This window comes from Grampus griseus (assembly GCF_964374135.1).
Source record: "Grampus griseus genome assembly, chromosome: 21".
NCBI lineage: Eukaryota > Metazoa > Chordata > Mammalia > Artiodactyla > Delphinidae > Grampus > Grampus griseus.
In genome coordinates, this window is record NC_139015.1 from 27508850 (window position 1) to 27535545 (window position 26696).

General features: G+C 42.4%; 1 protein-coding gene across 3 annotated transcripts in view; it reads left to right on the forward strand.

The window, feature by feature from the left end:
• The window catches only part of UNC5D (unc-5 netrin receptor D), a gene marked incomplete at both ends in the record, with an annotated part of 594860 nt that overhangs the window by 544016 nt on the left and 24148 nt on the right, over positions 1–26696 (forward strand). For all 3 annotated transcript variants that reach the window (XM_082680382.1, XM_082680381.1, XM_082680383.1), the window contains 4 exons: positions 6533–6701; positions 8384–8611; positions 17340–17489; positions 24676–24840. In XM_082680382.1, coding sequence (XP_082536508.1) covers positions 6533–6701; positions 8384–8611; positions 17340–17489; positions 24676–24840 — 712 coding nt within the window. The remainder of the gene's footprint in view (positions 1–6532; positions 6702–8383; positions 8612–17339; positions 17490–24675; positions 24841–26696) is intronic.

Sequence of the window (26696 nt, forward strand, 5' to 3'; positions counted from 1 at the left end):
TCTCTTTTCTCCTCTATTCTCCTGATCCCCTATTCTCCCTTTCCAGAAGTCTATTTTCTTAAATCATACATAGCAGTTACTAGAGGTAAATCCCCCAGGAAACCTAGTCATGCTATTGGGATGGACCGATGAGCCACGCTGCCTTCTAAAGGGCCCGTATCTCCGAGAGAGTCTGTGATTATCGTTTCCTGGGACTGATCTCAAAGATCTGGTCAGAGCTGCAGAGTGAGACAGGTATCTTGACTCGAGTAAAATGAGAAATCATAAACCGCAAACTGATTTTTATCCATAGCAAAGTTAGCACTCTAGGTCAGTGTACCAGGGTTTCAATGAAAAGAGAAAAAAAGAAGAAGAACAGTAAAACTGTGTCATCTCAGGCCCAAAACTGTAGGAGGCTGGAGCCAGCTTGCTTTCAGAGCTCCAATTTTAAAACTAAGTACGGCTTCCATCCATCGGCCTTTTATGTCTGTTCCATTAAAATATGCTTTAATTATGGATCGACCCAGGGCCTGGCATAGTAAAACTATCATTACTCTCCTGCCCGCATTCCTGAGTGATGCTCTGGGAAGAGGTGATCAAACCTACGTTCATCTATAGTACAGACCACAAGGAGGAAAGGAGGGAACGATAATTACCAAGCACAGCATGGCCGACGACAACAACAGTGAAAATCTCGTCTTTAAATATGGAGCTGATTGTTTTGCTTGAAGAGAGTGACACGCTACAAGCCTAGGGTCAGGTCAAGAGATATTGAGAGCAAAAGCAAAATGTGCCTGGACGCACCTCCAGACCTGCCGTGGTTAGCACTTGCCACCTTGTAGCTGACCTTCACCGTGACCTTATGTTGTGACTTTGGCGCTGCAGAATGTGAGTCACGGTGTGCCAAGGTTTGGACCGTGACCTCACCACCACCAAGTGCAGAACGTTCATCACCTCCACCACACATTGTGTGCAGCTGTCAGCGACCCTGCTGACTTCATTTTAAGAGTTCCGGACAGATTCTCCCTGGGCCTCTCTTCATTCATTCATATTTTTTTGTTTGTTTGTTTTGACGAAATTTTAAAACTTAAGGAAAAGTGGCAAGAATAGTACAGGTGACTCTTGAACAACGCGGGTTTGAACTGGCTGGGTTCACTTTTTAATAGTAAACACTGCTACCTGTGCTTGGTTGGATCCACGCATGTGGAACCACGGATACGGTTTTCGACTGCACAGAGCGTTGGCGCCCCTAAACTCCCATGTGGTTCAAGGGTCAACTGTATAAAGAGTTCCCAGTTCTCCCACATCCAGATTCACAAATGTTAACGTTTTACTACATTTACCGTGTTCTATTCTTTCTCCGCATGTGCATGGAGAGAGACATGCACATATGGAGAGAGGAATTAATAAATACACATCCACATATATTTTTTTAACCGTTGTGAACAAGATGTCCCTTTTCCCCCTAGATACCTCAGTGTGTATATTCTAAACACAAACTCTTACATAAACACAGCACAATTATCACAATCAGGAAATTAACATCGATACAATACTATTATCCACTCTGCAGACTTGGTTCCTATATCACCTCTTATCTGAATAATGTCCTTTATGGCAAATGAAAATCCAGTTCCATTCACTTCGTTTTGTTGTCACATGCCTTTGGCCTCCTTTGATCTGGAGTAGTTCCTGAGTCTGTCTCTAGTGCATGATATTGACTACTTTTAAGAGTGCACATCAGCTATTTTGCAGAATGTCCCTCAGTTTGGGCTGGTATTTGTCTGATAATTCTCTTGATTAGATTCAGGTTATGTATTATTGGCAGGAACGTTACAGAAGCGATGCTGAGTTCTTTTCACTTTTTCTTATCGGCAAGTATGTCCTGAAAATTCATCCCATTACTGGCAAGATTAACTTCGATAACTTGGGTTAGGTGGCGTCTGCCAGGGTTCTCAAGTATAAAGTCATGTTTACCCTTTGTAATTATTAAGTGTGGGAAGATACTTTGAAACCACATAAATAGTTCTTTTCTTAAAAATTTCACCAATTATATTGGCATCCCGTTCATAATTCTTAACTGAGTCAGTTATTAATATGATTGGTTGTCAGATGATGACTTCCTACATTTATTAGTTGGCTTCCTATTGTATGGAAGAGTTTTCCCTTCCCACTCATCCATTCATTTATATCTGTATCTTTCGTGGGTTCTTATGTTATTCAGTGGGTTATCGTCCTTTACCACCATTATTCACTTTGATGCTCAAGATGTTCTAGATTTGATCAGTGGAAACCACTGGCTCCTAAGCTTGCTTCAACAAATATTTGTGAGTGCTTGAGGCCTATATTAGGCACTGGGGTGCGGGAAATGGGTACAACAATGACCAAAACAGAAAAAAAAAAATCCCTGGCCTCATAGAGCTTCAGTCTGTGGAAGAGAAAAATAAACAAATGGTATAGTGCATTGGAGGGCAATGAGTGTGAAGTCAAAGAAAAACAGGGCTTCCCTGGTGGCGCAGTGGTTGAGAGTCCGCCTGCCGATGCAGGGGGCACGGGTTCGTGCCCCAGTCCGGGAATATCCCACATGCCGCAGAGCGGCTGGGCCTGTGAACCACGGCCGCTGAGCCTGCGCGTCCAGAGCCTGTGCTCCGCAACGGGAGAGGCCACAACGGTGAGAGGCCCGCGTACCGCAGGAAAAAAAAAGAAAGAGGAAAAAGAAAAACAAAGATCAGCTTTTGATGTAGGAACGTTGCAGTTCCACAGCTTAGGCATAATTTGGGAACGCCTTGTTAGTAGGTGTCATTGCAGCAAAGGTCTGAAGGGCACGAGGGAGATAATCATGGGACGTCTGGAGGAAAATTCCAGAGTAGCAGAAACAGCTGCAGTTCCTCGAGGGGGAACAAGCTGGCATTTTTAGTGGGATTCCTCAACTCAATATCATGAGTTGAGGACAGACCATGGAAGGGAAGCATGAAAGCACTACCAAGGTGCCTTCATTTCTTATAGTGCACATCCCTAAGGCACGTGCTGAGATAAGAACCATCTAGTGAATAAAGCGGCCATCTCAAAAACACAGTTGCTATAGAAATAAGACTCATAAAAAGGCAGGAGAGGTGGGAGTTCAGAATTGAGAAGCAGAACTTTTATGCATGGAGCACACACTAGGTGCTTTTTAGGCTTAACTTCGTTTAACTCTAGAACAATCTTAGAGTAGGTATTACGTTGCATGGGAGGCAAGTGAGGCGCCGAAAGGCTTTCCCTTCTGCCACCGTGTCTGGTTTTCATGCCACAGAAAAAGTCAGACGAGGGGTGTAATATCAGGGATGATGCCACAAAGAGCACAGTGAGGACACAAGAATGTTCTTTTCATCCACATTCTGTGTTCTCTGTGGCTCCTCTTGGTTTCCCCTGCCGGTAACTAAACAGGGTTAGTCACGTGGGGCTTTCTGTCTTGCCAGATTCCCAGGCAAGGTGCTCCCAGGCCCTTTACCAGCACCCTTTCCTGCCACGTATATTTATTTTGTGGTTGGGGGCATCAGAGCTGCAAAGCTGGCAGAATTTTCTCCAGAATTCTCAGCTGCACTGCGAGAGCAGAAGTTTGAATTCACAACCATGTTTCCATATACTTACTCAACAAGCCACCTGCTTACACAGACCTGGCTCTTAAATTATTGATCTTTTTGTATCCGTAAGCATTCGTAAACATGCACAGCATATATATGGAGAAAAAGGCCACGGGGGGGTGGGGACACAATGAAAAAATTAAATAGCAAAAGTCTCACGCCAGCAGACTTTTCATACAGGAGGGTGTGTGATGCACTGACGTTGTTCATATCACGGTCGCTGCTGTTATTAGTTCCCAGTTATTATTAGCTCACAGCAATTTTAGAAAAATGTGTTGCCTTTTTTCTTTTTTTAACACCTAGCAAGAGCATGAATACTTCCTTGGCATATACTATGTAATGTGGGCAAACTTAAATGCCATCCATGCTTTCCTCCCAAATCTTTGGTTTTGCCCAATTAAAGCCTCCTCTCCTCAGCTATCTTGTCCCTAGATGTCCTAGGTCTGTATTCATGGCTACACTTGCACTACATCTCTTCCTCCATCTTTACTTGGGATGTCACAAGAGCCAGCAGTTCGACCAGCAATCTCCTAGTGCTAACAGAGAAGCAAAGTGCATCTGCTCACAGGGGTCAGGAGCCTGGAAGTCAGAAATCTGTGGTGATTCGGCTGCCATCTCTTTGATTGACTTTTCTGTGACCTTATATTGTTACCACCTGCCCACACAGGCGTGTGGAGAGCTTTAATCAATATCTGCAAATCTCCCTGATTGCCACAGATAGAAGGTGGCAGAAAAGGGCAAATTATTATTAATTGTTGGGGGAAAAAAACGGAGAGATTAAATTTTGTTCCTTCATCAGAGAGAGACCTACGTGTACGGACACCCTTTTCACGGTAGGAGGATTAGATATGTCTTAATTTACTTCCTTTGCACTTCCGGAAATGCCCAACGGCTGCTTAATGCAAAGCCCCATCCCGGTCCGCACGTAAGTTTCCACGGGCACCACCTCCGACTCCTAATGCAGCTTACATTATTACCGAAAGGAGCCCTGCTATTCACAGTGAGTGTGAGAGTTCACCTAATTAGCTACTTTCCATTCACTTGGCATTAAATAATTCCCCCAATTCCCATATGTTTGAATAATATGTTCAACAAGGGGGATCATTCTCTGAAAGCGATTAAATAGTTCTTTTAGGAGAGCTTGTCGTTGGTCACTCAGAAGCACCCCTGCAATCCCTGTCTGTGAAGGATGCAGGCGGCAATTACACAGAAAGCACTTAACCCTCTCCAGTGGCCGCTGGCAGGCATCCACACGCAAGCTGCCACCTCGTGCTGGGTACAGTTTACGCTGGAATTTTACATTTTTTTCAAACCTCAAGTATAGCGTTCTAGGCTGTTCATAGAGCATTTGTCATTGCTAATACAGGACTTTCCAAACCCACCCACCTCCCCGGCTTGCCTGCCCTGCTTCGACATATAAATGCATAAAAGACATTTTCAGTTTAGTCTGTGCTTTGCCTGTATGGGAAGAATTGGTAACTTTGGTTTGCCTACGTGGAAGGCTGAATTTTCGGAGGGCAGCTCCAGTGCTTCTTGGGGAGGGAGGAAGACGCTGTGATGGTGTTCAGGTCTAATTTAGATACAGTAGATACAAGATGCTCCTTCTAGCTTATAGGCCGTGCCTTTTATGGTAACAGTGAATTATAGATAATGAGCTAAAGTGTGGCCATGACCAACTGGAGAGGGAACAAGCAGTGTCCTGTCATCAAAAGCAATTCAGAAATTAACAACATGTTAGGCGTGCTCATAGAAAACCTGTTTGTTCACACAAGATCACAGACAAGGTATTATCTTTCAGTACTGATTCCATCCTGCTCAAAGGGCTGCTTTTTTGACCAGGGATGACATTTCTTAAATGTCCTTCCTAGGTGAGATGAGAGAAAGCTTAGGTAGTAATACCAGTCCTAGCTCTCATGTTCCACTGTCCATCTGAGCGTCCTAAACTGCTTTATGGACTATGTTCTGTATCAGTATATTTCTTACAAGTGAAAATAAAGGGGGAAAAAATCAACTGGCTTGTTCAAAAACATACAAGCAGTTGGGGAAAATGAGGAGACTTCTGGGTTCTCACTGATTGCTGTCCTGTGAACTACCCCATTTACTCTTTGGGGCAGAGATTAAAAACAAAAGATGCAAAAATGGAAGAGGGAGGCATTCAGTAAGGTGGTATTCTTTCCTTTTAGTTAAATTTCTTTGATCTGTTTCGTGGCTCTGCCTTCCTATTGTAAATTATTCACAATACAGAAAAATCTGAACACCAGGTTTAGGTAGAATGATTTTAAATTTAGAGCTAAAATAGGAAAGAGATGAAACATCATATATATTTATGTATTTGATTATGCCGATTATAACTGTCTACTGTGCTCTTGCTATATAACTTGTGTATTTGTGCATTGGCAGAAAATAAATGTTTTCAAAACCAGAAGAGACATACTCAATCCTGGTGCGTTTGAAGTCTTGCTTTGTTTACAAAAATAATTTGTTTTGTTGCTAAGTAGCATTAAACATATTTATAGAATGTGTTGTTGGGAGAAAGGAGTGTGATGATGGTAAGTTTACCAGATCGGTCATTTCTATGAGGTCCTTGGCTTTGGTCATTGATAACGTTATCAGTGAGAATAAGGATTCAGCAGCTGGTGTGTGACCCGCCGGCCAGGTCTTTGCTTTCTCCTGCTCTGCCCTGTATTTCTGAAGAAGCATTTGTCATTTTGTTTTTCAAAACCTAGATTTGAAATCTAGGCTCAACCTCAGTCCGTGTGCTTGAGCAGTTCAGGATAGATGGCTGTGGTCTAGAAGAGCCATCCTCCAGGAGGTGTTACTCAGGAGGGAGTCCCGGGAAAGGATTTTGCTAAACCTGCAACTAAATTCTCATTCAGATATGCCCCGCTCCTTTACATGCTTCTCTCTTTTATCCTTTCCCAACCGTACAGCCTCCAGTCAGATGGCTCAGAGGTGCTCCTGAGTCCGGAAGTCACCTGTGGTCCCCCCGACATGATTGTCACCACTCCCTTTGCCCTGACCATACCACACTGTGCAGACGTCAGTTCTGAGCACTGGAATATCCATTTAAAGAAGAGGACCCAGCAGGGCAAGTGGGAGGTGAGACCTGAATCTTTCTTTTTTAAAAAACGGGGTTTGGGTTCCACCCGTGGAATGGATTTAACTTTTACCCTCTCTTCACACAAGTCAGCTGTGAAATTTGTGAGCATTTACTTGTTTTTCAGAGGGTTGGTGGCAAGTGTTCACAGCATCCTCGAGGTATTGGCTAGTGTTTTGGGGCAGGGTGTGTGTGCGTGTGCGTGTGCGTGTGCGAGAGAGAGAGAGAGAGAGAGAGAGAGAGAGAGAGAATATGGGAAAGAGAGGCCAGAGAGGATACAGAGCTTTTTCTTTGAGTTTTAGAATACAGTTGTAATTACCCTCATAGACATGTACCCTGTGTATCTGCCTTTGGTACATAAGACTGTGACTCCCGCCTTTGTTCCCAGGCCATCTCCCTGTCTGAACTGACTTTCCTCTGTGGCTTCTGTGGGGTTAGGGAAGAGGCCCAGGGCAAGCAAGCTGGATTCATAAAAGGAATCACTCTGTTTTTGCCATCATAGGGATTGTAACAAATCTATGTTGAAGTATTCAGAAACAGAGTAGCTGCTAAATAGATGTTCATGAATTAATGAATGCATTGAAAATCATTCTGTCTTGCCCTGTGTGTATGAGTACATGTAAGAAACAGTACAAGGAGAGAACAAAAGGGACAGAATGAGAATCCACAGAGGAGAGTAAGGACGAGGGAGACGGCCACGGCAAAGAAAGATGGCAGCGGGATGAGTATTCTTAGTGAAACCTCTGATGTGTCTGTCTGATTGGGATTCCTTGGTGTCTGAGGTCCGTTTGCATGAAAGCAGGTGAATTATCTTGCTGGAACACAATGACCTAGTCCAGCCCTGGGATCCTACCTCCCCAGTCGGTGCTTCAGGCAAAAGAAGTCGAAGGAAAATCATGTTTCTCGAGGAGAAGAAAATTCCCAGTTGCGTCAGTGGATGACATTTACCCTGCCCGGCTATGTCTTGAAACTCGTCGCTATTCTTATTGAAAGTGCATTCTGCTATTTATTCAGTTGTGATACAACCACAGGCAAATTTCCTGGGGTGTTAAGTTCCATGGGTTTCCTAAAGGGACCAGGTTTTTTTCTCTTTTCCATCACGTCTTGCTTTGCCTTGATTTTTACCGTCTTTGTTTTTCTTCCCAGCACTTCGCACTGTCATTTACATCCAGATGGTGTCAGATTCGTGCCCTATCACATGCCGCCCATACCTTCTCAGGGAGGGTGAAATATTCTGATACGTCTTATCCAAACCATTTATTGAATGGTCCCTCGTGAATGATTTTGATGTAATGAAAGAGGAAAAAATATTTGAAAGAAAATAAATATTACCTTAAGGATAGGGAAAGAGGTTTTCAGAAATAGACCTTTATAAAAACATAAAAGTTTGCTCGTTGATATTAATGTTCAGGGCTGTTTTTTGTTGTTGTTGTTTTTAATTTGGCCTTGAACAAATTAACTGAAAATTGGAGAACTTTGAAAGTGACGTTTGTTATAATCTACTAAATCGAATCCCAACACCCTGAATATAGCCGTTCATTCAGTTCCTGATGTCAGCAGTTATTTTGAGAAAATGAGTTCAATAAAAATATTCTGAAAAAAAATGTTATGTCCTTGCAAAGTGACTGTTAAATCACATTTTATTTCCCAAGCTGAGAGAATTCAACAGACCTTTTCCCAACAGGAAGTGATGTCGGTGGAGGATGAATCCACATCCTGTTACTGCCTTTTGGACCCCTTTGCGTGCCACGTGCTCCTAGACAGCTTTGGGACATACGCCCTCACCGGAGAACCAATCACAGACTGTGCCGTGAAGCAGCTCAAGGTTGCGGTTTTTGGCTGCATGTCCTGTAACTCTCTGGACTACAACTTGAGGGTCTACTGTGTGGACAATACCCCTTGTGCATTTCAGGTCAGCCTTTTCTCTATAATTCTTCCTGTGGTGTCATGAAAGCATGGGGTTTCCTGAAGATCGGTATCAATAGAGAATCTGACTGCAGAGGGTCTGGAAAATGAACCCACATCACTGGCTAGATGGGGAAACCTCTCTTGAAACAAGAGCTGTGTTACTATGTGTCCAACAATGTGCTGAGGGTACAAGATACTTGCCAGTCGAGAGAAGAGTTAAATTAACACATAAGGAACACTGTGTGCTAAACGAGAAAATTGACTAGAAGTATAGTTGAGATTCAGAAAACAGAGACCCAATTGCAAGAGAGGAATTGGAGAAGAGTTTTGGCGGACCCTCAGGGTACTTTCTTGCATGAATGAGATTTAAGAGCAAAAGAGGAAGGGATACCATGTCCAGAAAAGAGAATGGCGTGAACCACAGGAACAAGAGTTATTTGATGTACGGCGAGCAGTAAGAAAAGTGCTTGGTCAGCTGAAGGTTGTAGTTGGGGAACAGCAATTATAAAGCATACCTCTCAGCAGGCTGTCACGTGACATCCTGGACACACAGTCTATTCATTTTTAGGGTTACTAGGGCAGAGATGGCTCCTTTCCATTTTTGGTCCTTTTAATCATGCATGATTCCTTTTAAATTAGCTACTCACAAAGACTGCAAGTTTATTAATAGCAGCAAAGATAATGCAGAAGTGCCTGTGTAAGCTCTGCCCTTATATAAATAGCTCTCCTGACACATCCCAGATGCCAGCTATTCCAGTTCTGGATCATTAAGTCCATGATGCAGAGCTTTTCCTCAGGAACTAGCTTTTAAGACACTGAGCTGGAAAACTCTTATTTACCAACAGAAGAGATACAGTGACCTGAATCCTGAATATAAAGCAATGAAGGTGACACAGTGCCAACCTATGTGCCCAGATCTTCCCTGACCACCTCTTCAGTAGCACAGGTCATTATAAAGGGCACGCTTCATACTTGACTGTTCACAAAAGGGACCTTTTTCATAAGGGGTGCCTCTCTGTAAACTTCAGTGTAAGCAGTTAAACCTCATCCTAGGAATGGCATTTTAAACTCTTCATCTGCTTCTGAGACCCCCTAATCAGAGGATTTCTCCAAGATAAAATACCTGACATTCAGTAATCAAAAATAATACATTGACATGTGATATCACTTGTATGTGGAATCTAAAAATATGACACAAATGAACCTATCTACGAAACAGAAACAGACTCACAGACTTGTGGTTGCCAAGAGGATGGGGGGAGGGAGGGAGTGGGAGTTTGGGATTAGCAGATGCAAACTATTATACATAGAATAGATAAACAACAAGGCCCTACTGTATAGCACAGGGAACTATATTCAATATCCTGTGATAAACCATAATGGAAAAGAATATGAAAAACGTGTGTGTATATATATGTATATACAATCACTTTGCAGTACACGGTTTGCAAGGCAGCAGAAATAGAGACGCAGATGTAGAGAACAAATGTATGGACACCAAGCGGGGAGAGCAGGGTGTGGTGGTGGTGGTGGGATGAAGTGGGAGATGGGGATTGACATGTATACACTAATAGATAACTAATAAGAAAAAAAAGTTTGCGGTACAGCAGAAATTAACACAACACTGTAAATCAACTGTACTTCAGAAAGAAAATTGAGGTTCCTACCGCCACTGAATAGTTGTAAAATGCACCATCACACAAGTTGGATGTTTAGTAACTCGGACAGGTTTTGAAAGCTGAGTAAACATAGAGGGCGGGGAGGGTTTCCAATCTCCCGGGCTCATATGAGCAACCCACTGCTAACTAGGGTTACTGTTGAGGATCTGTTCATCACAACTGCCTTGGAAGTCAGCCATCATAACCAGTTTGGAATTTTCTTTGAATAACAGTCTCACTGCTGATGTATATACCAGTGAGTTAGACATTTGCCCAAGGAGTTTCTTCTAAGGGACTTGCAGATAATGTATTTTCATTCCCATTCACTGCTCTCAGATTCTAGAAGAGCTCAACTGTTAACAGCTGAATTGCAGTGGGAATCATGAAAGTGAGGCTCAAACCACAGCTTTTCAAACCACTACCATCCCTGTGGGTAGTAGACCCCTCTTAATCAATGCTCGAGAAACTGGTATGCTCCCTCGTTTTGAATATAAATGTCTTTATTTCATCACTGAGAGAGATTTCTTAAAATTCTTTAATTTTGCTGTAGAGAAATGTTTTTTCCAGTGGAGATACCTTTGGCCCCATTGATCGGAATCTGATTACCTCCAGTGATTCTTTCCCTCTATTATGTCAAATAAAGCTGATTTTAAAGTTGAGCTGGGTTATACTTGTTATTGACAGGATGTATGTGACAGCTGTCGTGAACAGCAAAGGGTATGCTTCTCCCCTGGGCTTCTGAGAGACCATCAGCCTTGCTTGAATAACTTTTCTGGCCCACAGAAAGATTAGAACATAACTTGTAGCTTTTCTGAACACAGCCGTTTACTCCGTGGTCTTAGTCTCTGAGTTTTGTGCAAGAAAGGAATCTTGCTTTCTGGATTTTTATCTTGCTAAAGTGAATGTGTTCAGGACCTCCTCCCCAGGTTCATTTAAACGTCCTTCATATCCCAAATCATCTATGTCATATTTTTTCATGGCTTCATATATGGTATTTAATTAGAGGGAAATATTATATAGTTACTAACCCACTAAAACAGTTCCACTTGAAGAAAGCCATAGCAACAGGACACTTTTGGAACCTCTAGAACACTTCACACATTAATATCCGCTCCTCCCAACTTGTGTGGTGTGAGCTGAACATCTTGTATGCAGTGATGACTCACCTTCTTTAACTCAAATAGAACCCTAACTTCTTAATCAAAATTCATAGGTAGTTTTTTTTTCATGAAGCATTTCTGCAGAAATTGCCTACCCTGGAATTTGCCTCTGTTCCGTTATCACTGTAATGAAAATGTTCATCATGATTTGGAAATAGAGACCAAGCGTGGCTGTGACAGTTGCTGTATTTATTGTAGTACATCTTTCATAGCTCAAAGTAATGATACACATGAGCCCAGCTAGACCTGGGCTTGTAACCAAGAAGGAAGCCTGGTTAAAGGACATGGTTGCATTTTCACGCCATTGCCATCTCCCTGGGAAACTATGTCCCCGCAAAAGCCCACCTTCTCACTGGAAATGCTTGGAAGAAGGGCAGCTTCTAGACCCAACTCTCCTGTCCTCTTAGAACTAGGTGGGGACCTGGCAAGACAGTGGCCTCACCAAAAAATATTCCTTTATAGGATTTTAGTAATCAAACAAACATTCTTCATTTTTTGCCATGCCCTCCTTTGCCTCCTGCAGGGCTGCTTCCCATTTGCTCTGGGGATGTTTCATCTGAATCCTAGTACCAATTTCTTTGAATCACAAAAGCAAAATGCCTCATGCACCTTGGTAAGGCATAATTAATTTGGTGTCAGATTTTTGAAGCTATGTTCTAATAAATACATCTAAAACCATCTCAATGGAAAATTAAATCCGCTCAGATAGGCTTTTTAAAAAAAATACAAATGCCATCTGCCTTAAGCTGAGAAAGGGACCAATGACTTCTTGTCCTTCCTGTTCCTGTATTTCTGTAATAATTAGAGCTGCAATTTTATGTTTGTGTTTGACATTGGCACTTTTGATGAATTCAAACTAAAGGTTGAGGAACGGTGATATATTTTCAAAGTTGTAACATGTTAAGACCTAGGTTTTTGTTATTGTATTTTATTACATTCTCTCTCTCTCTCTCTCTCTCTCACACACACACACACACACACACACACACAGTTCAAACAAACCTTAACATAGGGAAAGCAAGGAATTAAGCACTTGCCCTATCTTAGGGGGAAAAAAAAAACACAACTAATTTTTTTCTCAATTTCTCCCAGCACTGCTATTCAGTACCTCTGGGTCCTCATTACTTACTTGGCATTAATGGAGATTTAGAATCTAATTTCAGAGGATTTCCTCCAGATGTAGCTCTTGTGTTTATCAATAATACAACCTTGGAAAATATCATTCACGTAAAGCAGTTAAAGGAAAACACCACAGCGACATAACTTCTGTGTGTGTGTGTGTGTGTGCGCGCGCACTTAAGTTCAACAGTTTTGTCTCATAAATATGTAAATTCAGCCTGCTTGTTTTAGTATCCCTGAAGCACACCTGAATGTCGCTGCCTGTATCATTAAATCAACATAAATGGCTCAGTGAGGCACAAAGCACAAGTTTCTCCTGGCCACAACTCCTAGCCCTGGATGACTAGCAACCGCCAATGTGAAATGATGAAATAGAAGAGACAGAAAAACCACCAACCATAGCCTTTAGGTGCATCTTATATACAAGAAACCAGCCAGACCCTACTTTCTACTTTAATTAACACAGATATCAATTTAACAGTAGACTCAGAGGTTTGGCCAAGGGCCCTTATCACATAGGAGGCAGATAGGAAAAAGTCAAATGGATATCAGATTCCACTCTCAGGGTGATGCGTCCGTGTGAATGACTCCGAAGGAGCTCAGCAGGGTTGTTTGTACCACTGATTCCCAAACCTGGCTGGACATTGGCGTCATCTGAGAAGTATTTAAAAATACAATGTCTAGGCCCAGCCCCTGAGCGGAATACAATAGGTTTAAGGGGCGTAACACAATAGGTTTAAGGGGCGTAACTGGGAATTCTGCGTTAAGTACAATTTATCCTATTTGGAGAGGGATTTAAGCTTGCACTCTGAAGCCAGTTGTGCCTTTACAAATATATAAATACAGTGATGAGTTCATTATTGGGCTTCTTCATTTTAATAAGTAATTGGTTTGTTACAAAATAGCTATAATTGCTTAATATTTTGTACAAGGTTACAAGACACTGTTAATTGTATGTAGCTGGTTCAGTATGTGGAGATTAAAGTAATCAAAAAAAAAAGTAAAAATAAATTATGGTTATATTTAAATTGGAGGCCCTAAAGCAGAAATCTTTAAGAGGTGCCATTTTCCTCGGTGATAATTGTAAGTGGATATCCATTTTAAAAATTCCTAATATCCTCAGGGATGGCTTAGATAGTATATATAACCACAGGGCAAAACCTTTTTATTTTATATTGGAGTATAGCTGATTAACAATGCTGTGATAGTTTCAGGTGCACAGCTAAGCGACTCAGCCATACATGTACATGTATCCGTTCTCCCCCAGACACCCCTCCCATCCAGACTGCCACATAACATTAAGCAGAGTTCCCTGTACTATACAGTAGGTCCTTGTTGGTTATCCTTTTTAAATATAGCAGTGTGTACATGTCAATCCCAAACTCCCTAACTATCCCTTCCCTCCACCCTTCCGCCCACCCCCCACTCCCCGGTAACCATAAATTCACTCTTGAAGTCTGTGAGTCCATTTCTGTTTTATAAATACATTCATCTGTACCATTTCTTTTTAGATTCCGCATATAAGTGATATCATACGATATTTCTCTTTCTCTGTCTGACTTACTCAGTATGACAATCTCTAAGTCCACCCACGTTGCTGCAAATGGCACTATTTCATTCTTTTTTATGGCTGAGTAATATTCCATTGTATATATGTACCACATCTTCTTTATCCATTCCTCTGTCAATGGACATTTAGGTTGCTTCCATGTCCTGGCTATTGTAAATAGTGCTGCAGTGAACACTGGGGTGCATGTCTCCTTCTGGACCATGTTTTTCTCCAGATATATGCCCAGGAGTGGGATTGCTGGGTTATATGATAGCTCAGTTTTTAGTTTTTTAAGGAACCTCCCATACTGTCCTCCACAGTGGCTGCACCAATTTACATTCCCACCAGCAGTGCAAGAGCGTTCCCTTTTCTCCACACCCTCTCCAGCATTTATTGAAAAACAGACTGACTTATGTCATCTTTACATATATCTTGCAGTAATGAAAAATTACTTATGGGACAGTGTTAATAGCAGTCTGACCTTCACATGACTCTTAAAAAAATCAAGCATAGTATAGGAAAATGCAGGGAAATCTAGTAGAAAAAATACTAGACCATGAACAGGTACTGATATAGTAGCTCTGTCACTAGCCATGTGGCTTCAGGCAAATCACTTTCTTGGGGGTAAGGGGGAGGGTCTCCATGTTTTCCTCTGTAAATAATCAAGTTTTAAATCACTAACTACCTTAAGTTCCCTTCAAGTGTGATGATGCTATGTCATTTCTAAATATTAAAATAGACTAGCTCTACACCAAGTAATTCACCAAGTGAACAAGTCACTTCATCGCCTGACCTCGGTTTATTTCTCTGTACTTTCAGGCAAGTCAGATTTAAAGAACAGGGATACACTTCAGAGAGCCTACCCAGTCAAATATACTTTGACAAGTCAACATCGTTGTTATTCCATGGCTTTAATATGGTTTGAATAAGCCAATTTCTTATGTGTCCCTGTTTCTAACCTTGAATGGCAAAAAGCAGGTAGTATATTACCATGCTAATGATTTTGCTTGGCTGTGGGTAAACCCAAGTAAAGAACTGATGCCTAAAGATTAAGTGACTTGCCCAAGACCATGCAGAAATGTGATTAGAAGCCTGTGCTTCCATTTTTGGCTTACAAGATGAGTGCCCTCTTGAGTATATATAACCCTCAGAAAATTCTCCTACTCCCTGAAACCCGAACAACATTACTCTAAACAAAAATACAAGTCCCTAGCATGGTAAGGGAGAATTCGTGATTGGCCCCTGCCCTATAATATTCATCACCTCCAGCCATACACTTTCCACCCTAACCTTCTATCCCAGCTCTGTCTGGCCTCCGTGCCTTTGTGCAGAGCCCATTCAGTGTCTGGAATGCACTCTCCCTCCCTTTCCCATGAGTAGCCCCTATATTTACTTCCAGGCTCAGTTCAAATATCACTTCCTCTATTAATTTCCCAATTCATTTCCTGGCCTTTCTGCCCATCTGGGTTAGGCACCCTCTGTCTTGCCTTAACCTTTGGGAATATACATATTTGTAATAGTTAGACACTATATTATACTCATATGCTTGCTGTTCTGACCCTCTCTCTAGACTGTGCGCTCCTTGGTGTTTCATTTCTGTCCACCCAGTGCCCAGCTCAAGCACTGCTCCACTGGACACTCATTAAATCTCAAAAGAGGGAACAGACCAGGATCCGTAAAGACCTAAAGCCAGCGTCTGGCATTAATTCCCTTCCCTCCCACCCTGCCTCTTTCCTTCCACTGCTTGCAGCCCTCACTAGACACTGACCACTGTGTTATTATGTCCAACGCTTAGACCCACAAGGTAATGAATTATCTAGCACTGCCCTGTCCAGTGCAGTAATTGCCAACCATGTGTGCGTATCTACATTTGAATTAACTAAAATGAAAATCTTAGTTCCTTAGTCACTCTAACCACTCTGGCTAGTGGATACCATATTGGAAAGCACAGGTATGGACCACTTCCATCATCGCAGCGAGTTCAGTGCTGACTCAGGGCCCCAAGGCACACCCCTTCCACACCCCAAGAGTTGGAGAAAATGACACTGGAATGGAATCGTTTAGTCCTGAGAAGAGACACTAGTAGCCTGTTAACAGTTTGTGTGTACATGAAGGATAAAAGCTGGAAAGCTGCCTCTTAGAAACATTTTCATTAATGTTAATCTATACATAGACAAGAGATGGGAAAGATAACTTCTGAAGCTGTTTTCACTCCCTGATAATTGAAATGTAAGTTTCATTGTATTTAGAAACCTATTTGCTTGGCTTCTTACAACCTTTTTGAGACTCTGGGAAGATTATAGGACATCATTAAAGGATTTCAGTTTTCCTATTTATCCTAGCTCTGCAAGGAAATTATAAGTCAGTTAACGGTGATTTTTTTTAAATGGGGATTTAGGGAAATCTTTCATCTCCACTAACACTGAAAACCTCACCCCCTACAGTAGTTTGACATTTTATAGCACTCATGTCTGTTCTATTATTTCACTTGTCTTATGGAGATGATTCTAAACGCCACAAATTTGAAACCAGTTAAATGGTTTGCTTAATAGAATGTATGTGAACTGTGTTTGTATGAGATATAAAGATTTGTCAGTGAAAGATAAAGGAGTATTTATCTCAGGAATTTGATTCCTTTTTTTTTCTGAGCTGAAACTGACTTGGCAACTTAGTTTTTCTTGGCCTTTTGGCATAACTTCTGTGAACATTACTACAAATAAACATGATACATGCATTTGCAACATTTATTTTGAGCTAGAGGATAAATATTGGATGATGCCTGTGTTAGTGACAAACAAGGGAACCAGAGCGGAGGAGGGGCTGTGTCTCCCTTTCTCACGAAATATGATGATGCGTTAGGTTAAGTACAAATACATCCCTTGATTATGGCGATATCAGGATGAAATTCACACAGTTCTGGAAACTCACTAGTATGACAGTTTGCTTGGGGCAAAGGAGGTCTTCCAGTTTTAAAGACAGGCACGGTGTGTGTAAAAGCCTCAACAATACAGTAATGAAGAACAATTGTTTCTTTGTGTCCAGATCCTTATTTCTCAGCAGCCTGTATGTAGCCCCTTAGTCCTGACCTTGCAAGGATGGGGGTGGGGTATAAAAGTAGAGCGTGCTCATCACGCTGTTTGTCGATTCCTGGGAGACACACGAGAGGGAGTATACAAATCTGTGGAAGGAAAACGTGGAGGAAATTGTACTTTATTGTTGTGCTTCTTTCTTTTTCTTGCCCTCCAGGAAGTGGTTTCAGATGAAAGGCATCAAGGCGGACAACTCCTGGAAGAACCAAAGTTGCTGCATTTCAAAGGGAATACCTTTAGTCTTCAGATCTCTGTCCTTGATATCCCCCCATTCCTCTGGAGAATTAAACCATTCACTGCATGCCAGGTACTGGCCAAATGGGTTTCTGACAGAAATAGCTTTGCTTTAACCAGCAAGTAGATCACAAGCCCCGGTGAAGGTACTCTTGACTTTCCTCCTCCTTTAAAACTATGGATTTAATTTCAAAACTGTCACAGACATGTAACAGTTTGGACTACACCCAGGGAATGAAACCTATTGTCATAAATCCATGGGTTTCTAACACGTGGGGGAAAAAGGGGCTTGTGTGTCAGGTAATGTGACATTTCTCTCTCCTGCTTAAATCACCACTCGGGATAGGTTGAAGGTGGTCATTTAACAACTTAGAGCAGGATGTTTGTGGGTTTGTTTTGATTCAGATCAGTTCATTATGAGACACAGTTTTAATCCTGGTCAAGTACAAATGAACCGGATGTCAGGGAGAAACCTTTTAAGGGTGATCATTTTGAGTTGTAGAGAGCTCTGGCCAACCAGATGGGAACCAGAGATTCTGTCCTGTATATATGAAGTGCTTGCTACCAGATGAATTGAGCAAGATGGGAAGAAGAAATCACAAATTGAAAAACAAAGCAATGTCAATGCCTCTTAGAATTTTTTTATAACTATAAAAATATTTACGTATGATTGTTCACACACCTCATCATTAGAGACTTTAAAAAAAACTGCAGGATGACTTAACGAGTCTCCTTGGATCATTTTTAGGGCTTTTGAGTAGTTGGATCATTTTTAGGGCTTTTGTGCTTTAGCACAAAAAGATATCAACGTGTGATCTTGTCACTGAATTCTATGAAAATTTCCAGTGATAAGTATTGTCATCAGAAGCAGCCAGCTGGTCTACCACCATTTCTTAAGCTAGAGTCATCTGTGCTTCAAGTGACAGGACATTTCCCTCACTCTGGGTAAGCTTCTGGGAGACTCAGATCGATCTGGACTCACAGGACGCTTTCAGACTTCTCTGTTCTTCCCATCAGCATAACCTGCAGAGCCTTGTGGTTCTTTGACCTTTCCACCTTTACAGCATTCATTTTCTAAAAACCAAAGAGAAGAACCTTGACCATGCCATGAGAGTGAGAAAAAAGTGTACCGCCAACACCTTACACGTCTAGACTTCAGAATTTTCAAATTGGTTAAGGCCGTATTTTTATATTTACTTTTCTCATGACCTTGGGAATTGCCCCCTCTATGTATAACTTCAGCACATACCAAGCAACAAGAATCTCTCTCAGGGCCCTGTACAATTTTTTCGAAAACTTTACCGTATTTTTTTTTTATGGAGATAGGTTTTCTATGAATACGTGTATTATTTATGATGTTCTAGACCTAGGTGTCTCTGTTTCCCAGAAAGCAGTATTCAAAGTTTCTAGTCCAAATTGAACTTCAGGGTATTATTAAAACAAATCCTTGAGTCATGCAAATTCCTCTGTGTATTAATCTTTATTGATTTAAGGGCATCATTTCACTGGATCTGGTACAAGTGACTCAGTCCAAAGTAACTATTAAGTTTAATGCTTGGAGATAAAAAAAAAAAAAATCAGAATGAAAGAACCATAACCTCTCAGTGGCACTTAAACAACAATTCCAACACCAGGGATTCCAAAGAGAGCCTCAGGTAGAAAAGGCTTGGTGGAGGTTAATGCCTGCCCACCCCAGAGGATGCAACAGGGATGGCCAAAGGCAAAGGGCACTGGCTAGCAAGAAAACCCAACCAGCTTTACTGCCAGGATGGGTTGGATTACATAGAGGTTGTGAACAGCTAGAAGCATTTGCCTTCTGTAATTGAGCATCATTTGAAAGAGTCTTGGAAGGCTGAGAAACAATTTAATTTTCTCTGCACCAGGAGGCTTGCCACTGAGTTTTCATTTCCACTTCATTTTTCTTCCCCACAAATGGCTTTCTGCTCTAGTCTTCCGTTCTCTTCACCACCCTTACAACCAATTTCTTTGCTCCTGTGATCACCGAACCCCCAGCAGTACGCCTACATGTTGTGCTTGTCTTAATGGCCATGCTGTGTTTGCTCCAGGCATCAGATTCTCACACTCTGGGGAGGGTTTTTGTTCAGAATGCTTGAACTTCATGGAGAACATCATGTGCGCTGACAAACTCGGTGTGGATAATAGAGAATGGCTTTTTGTTACGGCTTAGTGGATAAGAACTCACAGAGCACTATTGTGGAGACAGAAAACCTCACTACTCCTGACATCATTGATAGGTCTCTCCTTCAACTGGTAAATGTCCCTGTCATCTTCCAAGTCAGTGGGTAGAAGACCTCTGGTATTCTTGTCTTCTTATTCCTCTCTCCCTTTCTCTAACTTCAAATCAGGAATCTGGGAATTGACATATTCCAGTTGGTACCCAAAGCTTACTCTCCTAAAAACAACCTTCCTTTTCTCTTCCGGGAAAGGTGGAATTTCTCAGGGAGGTATCTAGTGCATAGAATAGTTGCGCTCTCAGACACCAACCAAGAGATGTTTTTAGAATGATGTGAGTTCAAGACTGGGTCCAGAGCTATGTGATGAGAGCCTACATATTAGGACCAACTAGATTTTAAATCTTGTTGGTTTCGATTCTGGAGGACGACAGTTTATAAAATGCTAGGCCACAACCCTTATTGCTTGTGAAACCAGGTATGATGGGTGAAAGGGAAGGGTATGTGAGTTCTTAGGAGATCTGGTTACCATAGCCCCCACCAACCTTGATTCAAAGAAAAAAATGAAGCCCACAACACTAGTCCTTCCAAAATAAACAATTAATTATGCCCCCTTTTCTTAAGATGTTACCACAATTAGTGATACGCTGTTGTCCCCTTGGAAGACTTAGCAACCCTCCTTTAGAGGGAAATAACTCTGCTCTCAGTAGGTTACTGGCACCTGAGAGCTACTTAATCATTGTTTCCTTCATTCCTTGCTGCCTGTGGGGTGAAGAAGCTGTAGTAAACAGTATGCGATAAAATATTAATTTATTTTCTAAATCCTACAAAACACCAAGCCAGGCTGTCACCTCTGTAGGATAAAAGCAGCTTGTCTTACAGCATGCTACGTATCTTGGAGAACCCAGTGTCTGTCTCCTGCTAGGATATGATTTACATGGTCCCCATCTGCTAGGAAACTAATTATAATGGGACTCAAAATGAAAACATTTCCGGAATTCTTTAAACACCCAGAACTTTGCTACACTTTGTCCTCTTGTATTACTTTCCACATAATTCCTCCCAGCTCAGTGAGCAGCTTGGTGTTTTGCCTTTATTTTTTTTTGAATAAATGAAAGCAAAGGTGATTGCCCTGAAAACACACTAATCACAGTGCTTCTAATTCTATTATTTTTCAGTGTTTTGTTGAGCACTACTGGTAGCTGCTACTCAACAATTAAAAGATATTCTTTTGACACTGTCTCAATATCAGATTTTTAAAATGTTTTGATTGTGTGCAGTAGAATGGAAAGAGAAAAGAGAAGAATTTTTTTGTTTGCTGATTCTCACGTCTTTCTGCAAGAAAACATTATCTCTGTGGTGGGTTTTTCCAGTGTTCTCAGGAGAAAATATACAAAATTTAGCAAGGGACACCACAGAGGATACTTTTCAGTAAGTGGTCAGTGCCTTTTTTTTTTTTTTTTTAAGGAAGGTAAGCATTACCTAGGATTCAAAGCTACTGCAGAAAAAGTGTAGGTTTGTTTAAGATCTGGACCTTGAATTCAGCTCTGTCTAGAGCCCTGAAGTGCAAACATTGATATTACACTGTAATGACTCAAATTTCAGATTTAGAAAACAAAAACCTCCTTAGTTAGCTTAGTTAGGCAAAAACACCTGTGAACCGTAGAGCCCTCTGTTATAGTTACTTTCGTTGAAGGGGATGGTGCAGAGTAACTCTATCAAAACGTACTGGCTTGGGGAAGGGAGTGAGTTTGAGGGCCTGTACACTGAGACTGGAGAGAGTGAGGATGAGGTGATCGAGGATGGAAGAAGCCCTTGAAGGCCAGGCAAGGGACTGTGTTTTGTTTTGTTTCGTTGGCTGCACAGCATGTGGGATCTTAGTTCCCCTGCAGCAGAACCGCAGAGTCCTAACCACTGGGCCACCAGGGAAGTCCCAGGGGGCTGTGTTTATCACGCAGGCATCCTGGGGCCATTCTGGTCCCCCAAGCAGAGGAATCATGTAATGAAAGCAGAGTTCCCAAGTGATGTGGTCACATCAGTGCCCCCCCTACCAACTCATGATTACAGGTAAAAGAGAGACCATAAGCTCTTCCCTAAAGAATACCAAGCAACTGCTTCCTGTTTCCTCCCCAGTCAAGCCTCAACCCCCTCATTAACTCGTGTAGTAGAGACTGAAGATAGGAAGGTTGCTGAACACTTTACTCCCAGTTAGCTATGATGACATCAGAGAAGATTACGCGTGGAGATAGAAAAATTGGAGGAGAATGACGATGAGACAGAGATGGTGATGATCCGTTTTCAAAAGGTAGACCTGTCTGAGAAGGGAAAGGCCAGCTAAAATTGTTGGTTGATTTGGGGTATAATGTTTATAATTGTTTATAATGTTTATAATTGATTAGGGGTATAATGTCAGTGATGGGTGATAAAGAAATAAAAACCAAAGATGTAGCTGTTGGAGTTCTCCACAGAGAAATGGGCAGTTGGGCGTACGTGAGCAGATGGGGTTTTGAAGAGTTCAGGAGACAGAGACACAAGAGCTGGAGGCTGAGATATGAAGTGAGGGTTACCCGTGGTTTACTAAACCATGGAGGAGCGTGAAAAGCGTCGGATTACACAATGAGGAGAAACGGCAGACCTTGTAAATACGTATTATTACTGTTTTCTCTGGTATAGGATTGGGGGCAGGTGAAAAGTCATTTTTGAGTGTTTTAGGGAATGACTTCCTCTAAAGGCTGCTGGGAGGCCACACCGATCCGAAGTGCCTTCTGCTGCTAGGAGAGAGAGGGAAGAGCTCATAAGAAAAACTCTCAGTTTAGGAAGAAAGTGGGCTGGACCTGTGCTGTCTTGCTGGTGGCGTAAGCAAGCTGTGCGGCAGCCACGTGCTTCCTTAGTGACCATTAGCTTCACGCTTCTCCCAGAGTTGCCCCTGGATGAGAGCCTCTCTGTGGAACCCACTAGTGAACCTTCCAGCGCTGCCCAGCTCATCTTAGTTTCTAAGAGAACTTCTTCTAAGCCACTGGTGTTTCATTGGAGAATGGTTTGGGTCAAGAAAAGATATTTCAATCAAGGGGAAATGCAATCAAAGGATTTATATGCTTAGAAAGCCTTTGGAAAGCCTAGGAGAGCCAAGGGCAGAGAAAGCCACTAGTGATATAAGGAAACCAGCAAGTTTGGTGATTTCAGGAAAACACAAGTCCCCTGAAGCAGATGGCTCTCAGAAGCCCCTGCAAACCTCACATGTGCTGTCAGCTGAACCCTTTGGGTTTGCTCGCTGCTGTCAGAGGAGCAGCGAGCAAGAGGCTTCTGCTCCCTCCTCTTCCTTCCAAGTTTGAAACAAGTACTTCTCACTGGCAGAACGGAAATGTGAACTCCCTGCTGGAGAGACCTGTGAAATGTAGTTTTCAGGCTTCCAGCCCCTGCCATGTAGGGGAGAACTGAGGATGGTGGAGAGAGAGTTGCCTCCTAACAGCGCACATTCTGCACGGGGATAAAGTCGATGAAAGTCTGCAGTGTCAACATATAGACCTTCTCTGAGTCCCTGTCTCTACTTCTTTAGACAAAGATCCACTGCCTTTCCCTTGGTTCAGGTTTCAGAACAAACAAAACAAAAACACGACACCCTTACATCCCTTGCTGGGATGTGTGGTAGGGTTTAATGCGTGAGTTCGTTCCTTCATAACCCCTAAAGCTGGCTCTCTCGTACTCAAGTCTGCAACAATCTAAACTCCGTCCCTCCCTGCTGGTCCCCCCCACCCCCAGCAAGTATCCAAAATCAGGGTCTGTGAGACTTCCTATAGAGAAAATGAGGAAACCAACAAGTGTACAGATTGGAGCTCAGGGATAACTAGGTAACTCATAGTTCCTCAAAGTGGGTAGATTGAATTCTAATCATGGCCTTTGTCTTAAAACACCTGCTGAGTCCATCGCCAGTCACACTTCAGAGACTCAGACTTCCAGACTTGATACATCTTTTGCTGCCTTTCAGCATCAGTATTGGGGAAAACTGTATTTGTAGCAACAGGTGAAAGAGCAAATGAATGGAATGCGGAAAAGAGAAAGAAGGGAGAATGAAGATTACTATAGGCTGGAAATGTGAGGTCATTGCCAAGGACCACAGCCTGATCTGAGTAGGAATGAAAGACATTTTAGTACATGGAAGATTATCAGTGACTGACCTCTACTTCACATTAGTGTAAAGCCACGTGCCTGAGCCACTGGTGGCAAGCACCAGCTGGTCATGGGGAAAAGGGAGATGTGTATAGATTTTACAATTTCCCCCCTCATTTAGTGAAAATTGCTTTTGCCACTCAATTGTCTATAAATCCCTTGAAAGTGGGGACCAGACCTCAATTCATACTGTTCTTGTTTATCTAGTACAGTGTCTGGTTGTTAGTAGGCATTGTACACGTAACTGTAGAATGGATGAATTGAATGAATGAGGAGTTGGCAAACTACACCGTTCTGGGGTAGCCTGTTGTGTTTGTGTGTGTCTCTCTCGGGTGTGTGTGTATGTGTGTGTATGATTCTGCAGTAGGTATAATTTTTATGCTGGATACATTAGCAACATTATGTTTATACAATTTGGCATTTGTTTGTGGTATGGGCATAAGTTCTGGCCAGTCAGTTCTTCAGCATAATTTTCATTTAAGTGAGAAGATGTCATCCTACCCCGGGCTTAGGTAGAAGGATGGAGTAGGCATGTAATCCTAGGAATCTACCCATAGGAGTCTTTTAGAATATTTCTGTCATGGAAAGACACGACGATTAACTTTTGATGGTATTCTTTCTAACTGTGTGAGTCACCAAGTGAAAGCTGAGCTCTTGCAGTGTGGTTTTGGAATTCAAATGTTATCCATTGGAATTGACGTTAATTACTTTTGTGCTGCTCGGCATATGCTGGAACATTATTTCTACAATTCCACCGGAGTCGCTTAGGCAATTACCTCTCCTGCCATCACCGCCATCATCATCATCCTAATTACTGTGATTAGGTCCCTCCTGCTCTCTGCTCACTTCAGCCGGGCTCTGCACACCATTGCCCTCTTCTCTCCCCCGTCTCCCCCGCAGGAAGTCCCATTCTCCCGCGTGTGGTGCGGTAACCGGCAGCCCCTGCACTGTGCCTTCTCCCTGGAACGCTACACGCCCACCACCACCCAGCTGTCCTGCAAAATCTGCATCCGGCAGCTCAAAGGCCATGAACAGATCCTCCAAGTGCAGACGTCAATCCTTGAGGTGAGTCCTTGGTCTACAGGTCATCCGACCCCGTTTCTAAAGGACATTAAGGATTGTATACCTGTCTCGGTTGGGCTATACATATAGCGTGAAAGAGCTTCGAAAGGCACTCACTCTTTCAATCCTTATTACTGATAAAGGAAAATTAACTTTTTCTCAGGCTGAGGATGGAAGTGAGCTGCCCACTGGGGCGGGGAAACGCAACCCATCAGAGCATAGGCTCTGTGGAGGGACCTTTGGGGAAGGCGTTTGTCCAGGGCTTTCTACACACGAAACTACAATCAATCTAACAGTTCATGGCAGACATGGAATATCAGCTGAGATTTATTATTGAACTGAGACACATACCCTAAGAAGACACAACGTCACCTGTGGGCTGCTTTTCTGCCAGTTCTGACTAGTTGTTCAGAAGTCAGTTGCCCAATCTGTGTTATTTCATTTTCAAGGCCTTGGTTCCTGACTGTCTTACAATTTCTCTTACCCTCCAGGATCAGGGTTGCTACACATCCTCATTTCCATTAAGCCTAGATTTCATCAATACAATAATATAAGGCAGAGTAGATAATAATCTCATTCTACACAGTAAGGACATAGCAGTGCAAAAGGACAGGACTTCCTCCAAGGTCATATAACTGAAGGGCAGGGTTAGAATGGGAGTCAGAGGAGAATTCACTTGGGAACTTTTGCAAAAAGATACCTGAAATGCCATGGCTTTGATTGGCCCTAAACCACTGAATGACTCCATGGCTCTGGACTTGAGTTTATCAAGTAGACAATGACATTCCCTCCTGAATGGTTATTTGAGGGTAGAGGGAGAGAGTAGCTGAGGGGGAGAATCAGGGGAGCTGGTAACGCACTGTTTAGCAATTCCAAGGTAATCCCTGGCTAGTTTAGAAAAACACACATACTGGATCGTTCACCTTAGAACGTGTATGTGTATATATACATATATATACATACACACACATATTCACGTATACATATATAAATAATATATAAGCTCAGCAGAAGGTTTAATGCATTTTGTATCCGTACAACTCAATTTCAGGTGCGGTTTTTTCCTCAAAACTTGTAGCCTTGGGCTTCCCTGGTGGCGCAGTGGTTGAGAGTCCGCCTGCCCATGCAGGGGACACGGGTTCGTGCCCCGGTCTGGGAAGATCCCACATGCCGCGGAGCGGCTGGGCCCGTGAGCCATGGCCGCTGAGCCTGCGCGTCCGGAGCCTGTGCTCCGTAACGGGAGAGGCCACAACAGTGAGAGGCCCACGTACCACAAAACAAACAAACAAACAAAAACTTGTAGCCTACAAGCATTATCACTTCCCTCCTTTCTCATTGCAGTTCACTGTTTATGCAAAATGAGTGTGGCTAATTCCCCAAATAGTTTTCTCTAAAGTGCGGATGGCTTTCCAAAGAAGCGTATCTCAAAATTGATAGCTGTCTTAACTGACATGTTTCTACCATATTTGCGTTTGTTATTGCCAGTTAGCATTATGTGCTAACATAGTTCTGACAGGGAAGGTAGATCCAGAAACCTCAGGCAAGGTATTTTTAGAGTCTCTTTCTTGAACAGTCATGGCATATTTAAGACAATTTATTTCAAAGTAAAATACAAATTGTATGGGAGTTTTAAAATAAAAACAAAAAAGAAAATCTGAGAAGAGCTGCACTTCAGAAGGAAGAGTGAAAAGGCAGGACATAAAGAGTGAAAAGGCAGGACATAAAGATGCCTCTGATGAAAATTGCCCTAAATACCTGTCAACAGGTCGACAAAAGAATAATAATAAATAAATAAGGTTTTTACTATCTAAGGTACCCAGATATTGAGGATCAATTTCAGCTATTACAGGATATTTGTG